This window comes from Patella vulgata, chromosome 2, assembly GCF_932274485.2.
Source record: "Patella vulgata chromosome 2, xgPatVulg1.2, whole genome shotgun sequence".
Lineage (NCBI taxonomy): Eukaryota > Metazoa > Mollusca > Gastropoda > Patellidae > Patella > Patella vulgata.
This window is the reverse complement of record NC_065880.2, coordinates 92,318,499-92,330,670: the sequence shown is the minus strand read 5'-3', so window position 1 is coordinate 92,330,670 and position 12,172 is coordinate 92,318,499. Positions and strand designations below refer to the sequence as shown.

General features: G+C 36.3%; 1 protein-coding gene across 1 annotated transcript; it reads right to left on the bottom strand.

The window, feature by feature from the left end:
- Positions 1–502: 502 nt before the first annotated feature.
- LOC126810125 (uncharacterized) lies at positions 503–11,511 on the bottom strand. Its single transcript, XM_050535109.2, has 4 exons — positions 11,074–11,511; positions 7,551–7,634; positions 5,036–5,275; positions 503–3,297 (listed from the first exon to the last, which is right to left on the bottom strand). The coding sequence occupies exons 1-4, from the start codon at positions 11,369–11,371 to the stop codon at positions 2,912–2,914; spliced, it is 1,008 nt and encodes a 335-aa protein (XP_050391066.1). The 5' UTR covers positions 11,372–11,511; the 3' UTR covers positions 503–2,911.
- Positions 11,512–12,172: the final 661 nt, after the last annotated feature.

Below are 12,172 nucleotides of genomic sequence, written 5' to 3'. Positions count from 1 at the left end.
GGATAAATTTACATCAAATTCAAGGATTTTCAAGGACATTTTTTAGCCTAAAGTTACAATTTTTCATCTTAAAAATAACCAAAACATTACCAACTATCGTTATAATCTCATATTTAAAAGGAATTGAAGACATTTGAAACAAAATTAAGGATCTCAACTGAAATTCAAGGATATTTTCCTATTTCCGCGAAATTCAAGGATATTCAAGACCTTGAAAATGAAATTTTAAATTTAAGGATATTCAAGGATTTTCAAGGACCGCGGGAACCCTGACTATTATACGACCATGGGCATTATTTCCCACCCTTAAAAATCATTGACACAGGAAATAATAACACAATTACCTCCCTTGTTTTCCTATTGCCTCCATGCATTAGCTACCTTCAAGTTCAAACGTTGGAATTTGAAGTTGAAAATGATATTTTTGCCAATTTCTCAGCTGCCAATAGTGAATTATAGGATTAATAGGAATATTCTTTAACAAGGTAGGACGGTTTATGAATACCATCTATTTTAAGGCTTTATTTTAATAAATTTTAAAAATATAACTTAAAAATATGAAATTGCAGCTTTAAAATACACTAGATTTAAATAATAATATATCACTATTATATACACTATTTACATATAAACGGAGTATATCAAATAAAATTTAAGGAATTTTTTTCCGACAAAAATAATTATCTTAAATTTATTATTGATATATAAAAATATTCGAAATACATGATTTTGTGAAATCCACTTAAACATATAAATATGATTTTATCGAATATAATGTGATCTTAAATTTATAATTTACAAAAGTATCAGAAATACAAAATATTGTGATACTGCCAACTACCGTAAATATGTTTAAACTTTAAACATATTTGCTGTCCGGGCAAAATTTCCCTCATAGCACACTGTATGGCGTATGCCCGTCTTCATTAGCCCAGGTTAGGAGCAGAACAGTAGGACGTTAAACCCCATTTCATTTCATTTCATTTAAACATATTTGGGTGGTTAGCCGTGTGCACCTTGTATCATAGGTCTGCCATGAGTCAAATATTCTCCAGGTCCTCCCACTGCTAAGTAAAAGTTAAACCCCACCTCCCTCCAGCATCAGATTTTTTCAAAGGATCGTCTGGAACCATGATGTTTTTTTTGGATGGCCTTGTTGAGCATGAATTTATTGTATACACATGAGAACATACGATTTATATAAGCTGATAATGCTTAAGTTCTCCTATCCTGTGTTTATTATATAATGTTTCCTAAATTTAAATGAATAAAATATTGTTTAAATAAAAAGAACATACAAACAGCACTGAAGGTTTAATGACACCAAGAACATACAAACTGCACTGAAGGTTTAATGACACCAAGAACATACAAACTGCACTGATGGTTTAATGACACCATACAAACTGCACTGATGGTTTAATGGCACCAAAAACATACAAACTGCACTGAAGGTTTAATGACACCAAGAACATACAAACTGCACTGATGGTTTAATGACACCAAGAACATACAAACTGCACTGATGGTTTAATGACACCAAAAACATACAAACTGCACTGATGGTTTAATGACACCATACAAACTGCACTGAAGGTTTAATGACACCAAGAACATACAAACTGCACTGAAGGTTTAATGACACCAAGAACATACAAACTGCACTGATGGTTTAATGACACCAAGAACATACAAACTGCACTGATGGTTTAATGACACCAAGAACATACAAACTGCACTGATGGTTTAATGACACCATACAAACTGCACTGAAGGTTTAATGACACCAAGAACATACAAACTGCACTGATGGTTTAATGACACCAAGAACATACAAACTGCACTGATGGTTTAATGACACTAAGAACATGACAGAATATATAAGGGTAATGCATTATTTATGGAATAAATAAATAAAATTATTTCGATTATTAATTGATCTGTTGGAAAGGTGGGTGTTGGTGGGGGAGAGTGTTACGATGGACAATAATGGAGTTCCTTTTCCGAGTGTCCTTACTTTGCAGATGTTAAACTCGAAGTGAGTCTGAATTGCAAAGCAGTCGTTGTCAGATAAGTACGTCGGCCCGTTACTATTGATTACTATGCAAAACTTATTAATTACTTTAATATCATATTTACCTTGACAAGACTTAGACTCATTTTTTAGTTGATGGCTAATTGCATGTATATCTTGTAATAGAAAGTGCAAGGGGGCTGCACCACACATAATTACACAAAACAAATCTACCGACAAGACCCAATACGCAGAAATCACAAACAAACGTACATATCAGATTAAGTGAATGGATCCGAAAGAAACAAAGAGAATTCATATAACTCACTAACATAGCAGTTATCCACATAGCAGTTATCCATATACCATATTAACATAGCAGTCCCTATAACATACTAACATAACAGCAGTCCCTATAACATACTAACATAACAGCTGTCCATACAACACACAAACATAACAGTTGTCCATATAACATACTAACATAACAGCGGTCCATATAACACGCTAACATAACATAACAGCAGTTTCACAAAATAATCATGATAATAAAAAAATAATACCAAATCCATTAAGTATGTGCTCATAGAGCATACAATATTCTATAATAATAATAATAAATTACAAGCTCATTGGCTTAAATTTTTAAATCTTTATATTTGTAATAAATTTTAAAAAGGTGTGATTTGATCTTTGAAGATTGACGACGATGTCAAAAAATGAGGTCTTTGTTAATTTTTGTAATGAATTTTAAACAGATGAGTTTTTAAGTGGGATACTGTTGTACCCCTGTTTACTTGTAAAAATATTTTTATTGACATAATTAGCATGGTAAAAAACAGAGCAAAACATCGTACTGCACCCATGATTGTTCCTTTTATAATAATCTGAACACTCTTAACAATATTTCAGATTTGTTTGGTCACGTTCAGATGTTTGGGGAACTGGTACATATCCCAATTTTCTTCCATGATTGTGCAAAGATAATCCATTTGGATCCATTCTTTCGTGACGACTTTTATCTTCACCGGGGTATGTGTATGGTTGCTGAATTCGATTGATTTGTTGAGGTGGATTTACAAAAACAGAGGTATTGTCATGCCCTGCTAACATCTTGGATTGATCATGGTCATAATGATCATGATGTGGACTTTGTACGCCAATCGGTTGTTGTACGCCATTTGCTTGTACACCATTCGATTGTACACCATTCGATTGTACGCCATTCGCTTGTACGCAATTCGATTGTACACCATTTGGTTGTACGCCATTGGGTGCTGCTACTAAAAAATAGAAAAATGCATGAATTAATTATCTTTAATAAAAATTAAAATGAAAAAAAAAATGCCATATAATTTTGATCAAGCTTACTGTGGTTACTCAATTAATTCAAATAGCAATATCATTCAGAGGAGTTGATTGGCTGAATGGTCTTAACACATGCGCTTTAGATCATAAGGTCTGTCATTGAGTCAGGTCGCCTGTCTAACCTCGTGGGTTTTCTCCGGGTCCTCCGGTTTCCTCCCACTGCTAAAGACCCCTACGCACAAGTGACTTATTGTCCCCCGCCTTTCGAAGAAAGCAGGGGACTATTAAAATGGGTTCGTCCGTCTGTCTGTCTGTCTGTCTGTCTGTCCGTCTGTCTGTCCTTCTGTCTGTCCGTCTGTCTGTCCGTCACGCTTTTTGGGACACAATAACTCTCTTCCTAATTGAGCTAGAATGTTCAAACTTGGTGTATGTGTTGATTAGGTCAATGCCTTGATGGAGTTCGAAGATGAGCATTTTCCGCTTAGGGTAAGCAGAGATAAGCAATTTGATTGGTTGATGCTTTGGGACACGATAACTCTCTTCCTAATTGGGCTAGAATGTTCAAACTTGGTGTATGTGTTGATTAGGTCAATGCCTTGATGGAGTTCGAAGATGAGCATTTTCCGCTTAGGGTAAGCAGAGATAAGCAATTTGATTGGTTGATGCTTTGGGACACGATAACTTTTAATTGAGCTAGAATGTTCAAACTTGGTGTATGTGTTTATTAGGTCAATGCCTTGATGGAGTTCGAAGATGAGCATTTTCCGCTTAGGGTAAGCAGAGATAAGCAATTTGATTGGTTGATACTTTGGGGCACGATAACTCTCTTCCTAATTGAGCTAGAATGTTCAAACTTGGTGTATGTGTTGATTAGGTCAATGCCTTGATGGAGTTCGAAGATGAGCATTTTCAGCTTAGGGTAAGCAGAGATAAGCAATTTGATTGGTTGATGCTTTGGGACACGATAACTTTAGTTCTAATTAAGTGAGATTGATGAAACTTGGTGTATAGTTTCATTACAGTAATACCTTGACTAAGTTTGATAATGAGCATTTTCTGCTCAGGGTAAGCAGAGCGATACGCAATTTGATTGGTCGAGACTTTGGAAAACAATAACTCTCCTACTTTGATTGTCCCCCGCCTTTCGAAGAAAGCAGGGAACTATTAAAATGGGTTCGTCCGTCTGTCTGTTTGTCTGTCTGTCCGTTCCGCTTATGGTAAGCAGAGATAAACAATTTGATTGGTTGATCTTCGAATTGAGTAAATGTTCATGCTTATTGTCCCCCGCCTTTCGAAGAAAGCAGGGAACTATTAAAATGGGTTCGTCCGTCTGTCTGTTTGTCTGTCCGTTCCGCTTAGGGTAAGCAGAGATAAACAATTTGATTGGTTGATGCTTTGGGACACTATAACTTTAGTTCTAATTAAGTGAGAGTGATGAAACTTGGTGTATAGTTTCATTACAGTAATACCTTGACTAAGATCGATAATGAGCATTTTCTGCTCAGATTAAGCAGAGCGATAAGCAATTTGATTTGCTGAGACTTTGGAACACAATAACTCTCTAATTATTTTCCTATTTCGGCGGGGGACATCAGCCTCACTGTTGGCTTGTTGAAATAAAATTGAACCATATGTTAATTCCAAAATGACCTAGTTTTTATCAAGTGGATGTTAAACCCCATTTCTCTCTCTCTATTTTTAATATTTTATTACCATTTGGAGACAGATCTTTTAGTTCTATAATCTCTGGTTGTTCTCGGCCATTTTGATTTTCAAACCCGGAGTCTTTACTTTCTATAAGTACTTTTAGTTCTGCAGCTTTTCCATCGGCTCGTCTTTCCTTATCAAATGGATTTTTCTTGTATTTATTGCGAACATTGATTATTAGATTAATGATGCTAACAACAAGAATGGCAACAACGACAACTCCTATAAATATATACCACCATTGTGCTGAAACAAAAAAACAAAATCACAATATTTAGTCCAGTCAATTTATCACTTTAACCGCAAAAAACTGCAAGGAAATGTTTTTATGCATATTTGCATTATTTAGGTGTACTTTATAAGATCCCAAAAGTTTATCAAATTTTGCGCACCGGAAAGTGCTAAAATCCAAGATTGTGTGAAACAAAAAATCACAATATTTAAAGGAGGCAAGTCTTTAACTCAATATTATCCACAATCTTCAACATTGCAAGCTCGATTTATTGATCAATCTAAATCAACATTGATGTTGTTATCTTACCGTAAAAAGATGGGCTTCTGATATCCAATATTTAAGATACAATGAAAATGTTAAAATTGGCATACAAAGCGCCTGCCAGAATGCTTTTGAGCGCCATTTGTTATGAGACGACTCGATGAACGAGGCTAAACATATCCCACAGGAGAATACTACCAGTGTCGACTAGATTAACCAGGTGCAAAAGACTGCCATTCAATTTGGACTCTTAGCGTATTTTGCCCAACATAACTGATAAGAAATTACAGTAAAACCAGAAACGATTGAATGTAAATCAGTTTACATACATTTATATTACATTATTATATGCGTTGCGACCCATTTGTGTCAATTTCGACTTGCCAAATAATAGCGATTTAGCTCATTTAATGTCAGGTACAATTTGAACTCGACATAAAATAATCAATTGCAACAGTATAAAAATTCTGCGTGGTTTCAAGGGGATTGTTCGGGAATATTTGTATTTCTATGCAATGTTACTTGCCGCCATATTGTTCTGAATGTGGCAACACAAATAGGAAATATGGCACATGGATATTGCATGAACATTATCAAACAAAACTCTGTATATTAGAGAGAGAGAAATGGGGTTTAACATCCATTCGACACAAACTAGGTCATTTTGGGACTAACACGTGGTTCAATTTTATTTCAATAATTTGCTTGTGTGTAGGGGTCTTTTTAGCAGTGGGAGGACCCGAAGAAAACCCATGAGGTTGAACAGGCAACCCTACTCCTTGTCACGTACAATCGGGGAATAGAAACCCCGCCAGTTGACTCAATGACAGACCGTATGATACAATGCGCGCGTGCTAACCATTCGGCCATCCCCCCCCCCCCCCCCTTGTATATTAGAGAAATTTATGTGTGGGTCTTGATCACGGATATGCTTTGTCTGGGGACACGCCCCTCTGTTATAAACCACAAACACACAAACGTTTTATCCCTATCCAACGTCCTGCTTCAATTTCTAATAACCCACTTTTTCAGAATTTGTCGCTACAGACCTGAATATCACATGAATTATAGACCTGAATATCGCATGAATTATAGACCTGAATATCACATGAATTATAGACCTGAATATCACATGAATTATAACCTGAATATCACATGAATTATAGACCTGAATATCACATGAATTATAACCTGAATATCACATGAATTATAGACCTGAATATCACATGAATTATAACCTGAATATCACATGAATTATAGACCTGAATATCACATGAATTATAACCTGAATATCACATGAATTATAACCTGAATATCACATGAATTATAACCTGAATATCACATGAATTATAGACCTGAATATCACATGAATTATAGACCTGAATATCACATGAATTATAACCTGAATATCACATGAATTATAACCTGAATATCACATGAATTATAACCTGAATATCACATGAATTATAGACCTGAATATCACATGAATTATAACCTGAATATCACATGAATTATAACCTGAATATCACATGAATTATAACCTGAATATCACATGAATTATAGACCTGAATATCACATGAATTATAACCTGAATATCACATGAATTATAACCTGAATATCACATATATTATAGACCTGAATATCACATGAATTATAACCTGAATATCACATGAATTATAACCTGAATATCACATGAATTATAGACCTGAATATCACATGAATTATAACCTGAATATCACATGAATTATAACCTGAATATCACATGAATTATAACCTGAATATCACATGAATTATAACCTGAATATCACATGAATTATAGACCTGAATATCGCATGAATTATAGACCTGAATATCACATGAATTATAGACCTGAATATCTCATGAATTATAGACTTGACTTGAATTTCTCATGAATTATAGACTTGAATATCACATGAATTACAGACTTGAATATCAAATGCATTACAGACTTGAATATATCGCATGAATTATAGACCTGTTTAAAAAACATATGACTGTACTTACGTGCACCATTATTATAATATTGTGGAGTATTTTGTGATGTTGTTGCAGCTGCTGTCGTCGTCGACGTAGTGGTCGCCGTAAGATCTGTCAAAATGGAAAATTGTTAATTAAACCTACATTATTCAAGAGCTGAATCTGCCTATTTCAGGTCTTTCTTTAGGCCTTAAATGTTACAAAAATTATTTATTAGACGTTAATTAACTTACCAAGACCATAATCAACTCTCGATGTAGTCTAGATTTTCAACAGATTTAAATCCGATCGGCAGTTCAATTGTTGGTTGATGATTAACCGTAAAAATAGATTATCGTAACAACGGTAGCAATGACAATCAAGGCTACAGTGTTATTGAAATGAGGATTTCTTGGCTAAGAATGAAGTAATTTCACTGCAATTTTCAACATATTCCCTTTACATTATCTATTTTTTATGTATTATAGTGAGAACTTCCAGCTCTTTATCTAATCTTCCAAAATGCAGCTTTGATTTTCATTTTTCAATAATTTATTGTTGTCAGAATTCATTTTGTTTAAGTTAAACATACATTATGCAAGAGCTAAATCAGCCTATTGCAGGTCTTTTTTTAAGGGTTAAAATCTTATATAAATTTTTAAAATAGACATTTTTTCATTTGACAAGACTATAATCAACTCTGTAGAATATTAAACACACGCAAGATTTAAAAAATTTTCCATTATCTATTTTCGAACTAGCTCTTTATCCAAATCTTACATAATGTATCTTAAATATACAAGGTAAGTAGATAATTCAATCGAGGAGAGAGAGAAATGGGGTAGTAACGTCCACTCGAAAGAAACTAGGTCATTTCGGGGTTAGCACGTGTGCGCTGTATCATAAGACCAGTCATTGAGTCAACTGGCATGGTTTCGAATCCCCGGTTGTACGTGACAAGGAGTAGGGTCGCCTGTCCATCCTCGTGGGTTTTCTCCGGGTCCTCCGGTTTCCTCCCACTGCCAAAGACCCCTACGCACAAGCGAATCATTGAAATAAAATTAAACCATATGTTAGTCCCAAAATGACCTAGTTTGTGTCGAGTGGACGTTAAATCCCATTTCTCTCTCTGTTTACAACTGCGGCCTGTGGGCGAAACACAAGACACACAAACATTGGGCGTGGCTCTGTCCCAGGGGGTCGGGCATGCACCAAAAATAATTGACGTCAGTCTTAGGGTATAAGGAATAAGTATAAAAAACGTTTTCAAAATAATCGATTAGGAATTGTGGACTGTAGGCCTTACACAGACACACAAAGAGAAAATGGGCGTGGCATTTCCCTGGAGGGTGGGCATGCACCCAAAAAACTAGAGATGTTGTTTAGGGTACAAAGAATAAGTATGCAATGTTTCAAGATGATACGTTAAGAAATGCGTCCTGTAGACAACAAAAAAACAAATATAAGAAATGGGCATGTCTCTGCCCCTGGGGGTTGGGCATGCACCAAAAACAATAGGGATCATCCTTACGGTATAAGGAATAAGTATGTAAGGTTTCAAGATGATCACTTAAGAATTGTGGCCTGTAGACGACACACAGAGACACAGAAAGAAAATGGGTGCGGTTCTGCCCCTGGACGTTGGGCATGCACCCCAAACGTTATGGATGTTCCTTAGGGTACAAAGAATAAGTATGCGAAGTTTCAAGATAAAACGTTAAGAAATGCGGCCTGTAGACGACAAACAAACAAATACAATAAATGAGAGTGGCTCTGCCCTTGGGGGGGGGGGGCGGACATGCACCATGTATGTGAAAGAATCCTTGAACCCCATTTCATTTACAATAATAATTATTTTTGTATTTATCTCTCTTATATATTATTACAGAAATCTAGATTTTAGTCTGCAAACTGCAATGTCATAATTAAAAACTGCTAAATCATAAATAATATTCATCAGTACATTTCTATATACACCCTGACCAATCCTGTTTTAATTCAGTTAATTGTGGTTGACAATATATAATAGATCGCATTAAAACAGCTTTATAAATCTATTTAAAGCCCATGGGTTATTACATGACCTGAATTCAGCTTTGGAATGCCCATTAAAATGGAAAAGGCTTAAAGCTAAGACCCATTGCAGATTTCGTCATAGTTCACTAGAGTTACATATATAGTGCTAGTGTTACATACATACAAGGTCATTGGGTCAATGTCAATTCAGTTAATGAATTTAATGCTCTGAAAACAACCTATCACCATGGTAACATTAATATCATAAAATATAGTATGATGATGGACTAGCTACTCAGACCTTATGATCTAAAGCATGTGTGTTAGACTACGAGCATGAGTATTTACATAAGCGATGATAAGTTTCCAAACTACTGATAAAATCAGACTCATTTTAAATGAAAACATGTAACAGTTAAAAATTTCAACTTAAACAATGATAATAGGGCAATCAAGGGGGTTAAATTTATTTACCAAGGTTACCTGCAGATTTCCTCAAAGTCACAAGCGCTAACCCTAACCCAAGACCTAGTCCTAACCCACAATCTTCTGCAACAATTACGTGCCCTAATCAGAGTGATAGAGGTATTATTCAAGAGCTAAATTATGATATGATTTGAAATAATGGTGGATCGGCGTAAATTTGGGTAAACCGTGCTACCTGTTAAATATGGAAATGAAATGAAATGGGGTTTAACGTCCTACTGTTCTGCTCAGACTGGGTTAATGAAGACGGGCATACGCACTACAGTGTGCTATAATGGAAATTTTGCCCAGACAGCGGCACCAGGGCCTACTTTTCTATCGAATTCCAACTGCCAAATGATCTTTTACGTGCACGCCAATGTGTACACGGGACCTCAGTTTTTGATCCCATCCGAACAACTGTACATTGTCCCTTGCCAGGCCCTTGGTCCAGGAACCCTGCTGGAAAATCTCGATGAACTATCTCTGCCAAAGCAGGGGTCGAACACAGGACCTCCAGCAGGCCCGTAGCCAGCTTGCTAGCTTCAGAGGGGCAGTGAAGTTTTTAGGGGGGGAGGGGGCACACCCGGCACAGTCTACAGTAGGTATTTTAGAGCTATGGTCGGCAATTTTTTTTTCGGGGGGGGGGGGAGGGAAAACATTTTTTCGGGACACTGCCCCGCCCTCTTGCCCCTCTCTGGCTACGGGCCTGACCTCCAGGTTAACGAACCAATGTCTTACGCACTGAGCCACCATGGCTCCCTATTAAATACTGAGTTTAATATTGAGAGAGAGAGAGAGAGTTTAACATCCTCTCGACACAAACTAGGTCATTTCGGGATTAACATGTGTTTCAATTTTATTTCAATAATCGCTTGCGCGTAGGATTCTTTAGCAGTGGGAAGAAACCGGAGGACCCAGAGAAAACCCACGAGATTGGACAGCAGGCGACCCTACTCCTCGTCACTTACAACCGGGAAATCGACACCACGCCAGTTGACTCAATGACAGACCTTATGATACATCACGCACATGCTAACCATTCGGTCATATCCACCCTCTACCCCCCAGGTCAAAGTGTAATACTTACTTTTACAAAATTCTTCACAGTGATGAACATCCTTTTCCAATATCAGCCTACATTGTTGTGGTGAACAATAGTTGCACCTTTTTTCTTGTTTATTGCAGTACTGGACTATGGTATCACAAATATCATAAAAACAGTCAAATTGTTCACAATAAGCTCGCTCAACTTGATAAATAAATAGTAAAAAGTATAAAATATACCGCAACAATGAATCCATTTTCCTATTAAAACAATCAACATGCAATGTTTGCTTTCCTAAACAGACAAAACTATAAACACCATCGATAAAGCCGACCAGCATAAATCTATAAAATTTACAGATTTCGTCATAATTTCATTCACCAAATTCCATAAACATCGGTGGCTGGCCTACTGTATATATATATATTTACGGTTGTTGTAGGAATGACAAATGACACAATAGCACGTGCTACTGTTATGGTCATAATTCTATTTTTATCCTTATGGGAATACCGTGTACTATAAATAGATCAGCACAATAAACAGTCGCAATTTAAAGTCGCGTGATTTTTAAATAGTCTCGGTCACCCAAAATATTTTTCAGGACAGACATTTATAATTTGTGTTTATAAGTAATAGTGTCACAGATTGAATATATATCGTTCAACTGTGTATTTACGGAACGCGTTTAAAAAGCATGATAGGCCTACACATTTTCTGATCGAAGAATTAATTCAAAATTGAATTATTTACCCAGTTATTCAGCTAAATCCACCATGTATACGACGCCAATTGTGATTGCGGGGAACCTTGTTTCCACGCGGGGCGTGTCCAGGAATTTCAGCAGCGGGGGGTCCAAGGTGGTGAAGTGTCAAGTTTGGCGGTTGGTCGGCACCCGTGTATTTGATAAAATCAGAAGCATTGATACAATATCTCTGCTCAGTTAGGTGCATACACAGGATTACAATGTATTGAGCAAAAAACAGCGTTATTTTCATGAATTTTCTCTGCGCAAGCAGGGGATGGGGGGGGGGGATTGGCGGTCCCTCTGCCCCCCCTCCCTGGACATGCGCCTGTACTCCATGATATTTAGATAAAGAGCTGTATGTTCTTGCTATAATAGTTCAAAAATAGATCATGC

What these genes read in the sequence shown, in the direction of transcription:
- LOC126810125 (XM_050535109.2), bottom strand. Translation starts at nt 11,371, where the DNA reads ATGCTGGTCGGCTTTATCGATGGTGTTTATAGTTTTGTCTGTTTAGGA. An exon ending in CTGTGAAGAATTTTGTAAAA is followed by an intron (nt 7,635 to 11,073) that starts GTAAGTATTACA and finishes CCATTTTGACAG; the next exon opens with ATCTTACGGCGACCACTACG. An exon ending in ATATTATAATAATGGTGCAC is followed by an intron (nt 5,276 to 7,550) that starts GTAAGTACAGTC and finishes TTTTTGTTTCAG; the next exon opens with CACAATGGTGGTATATATTT.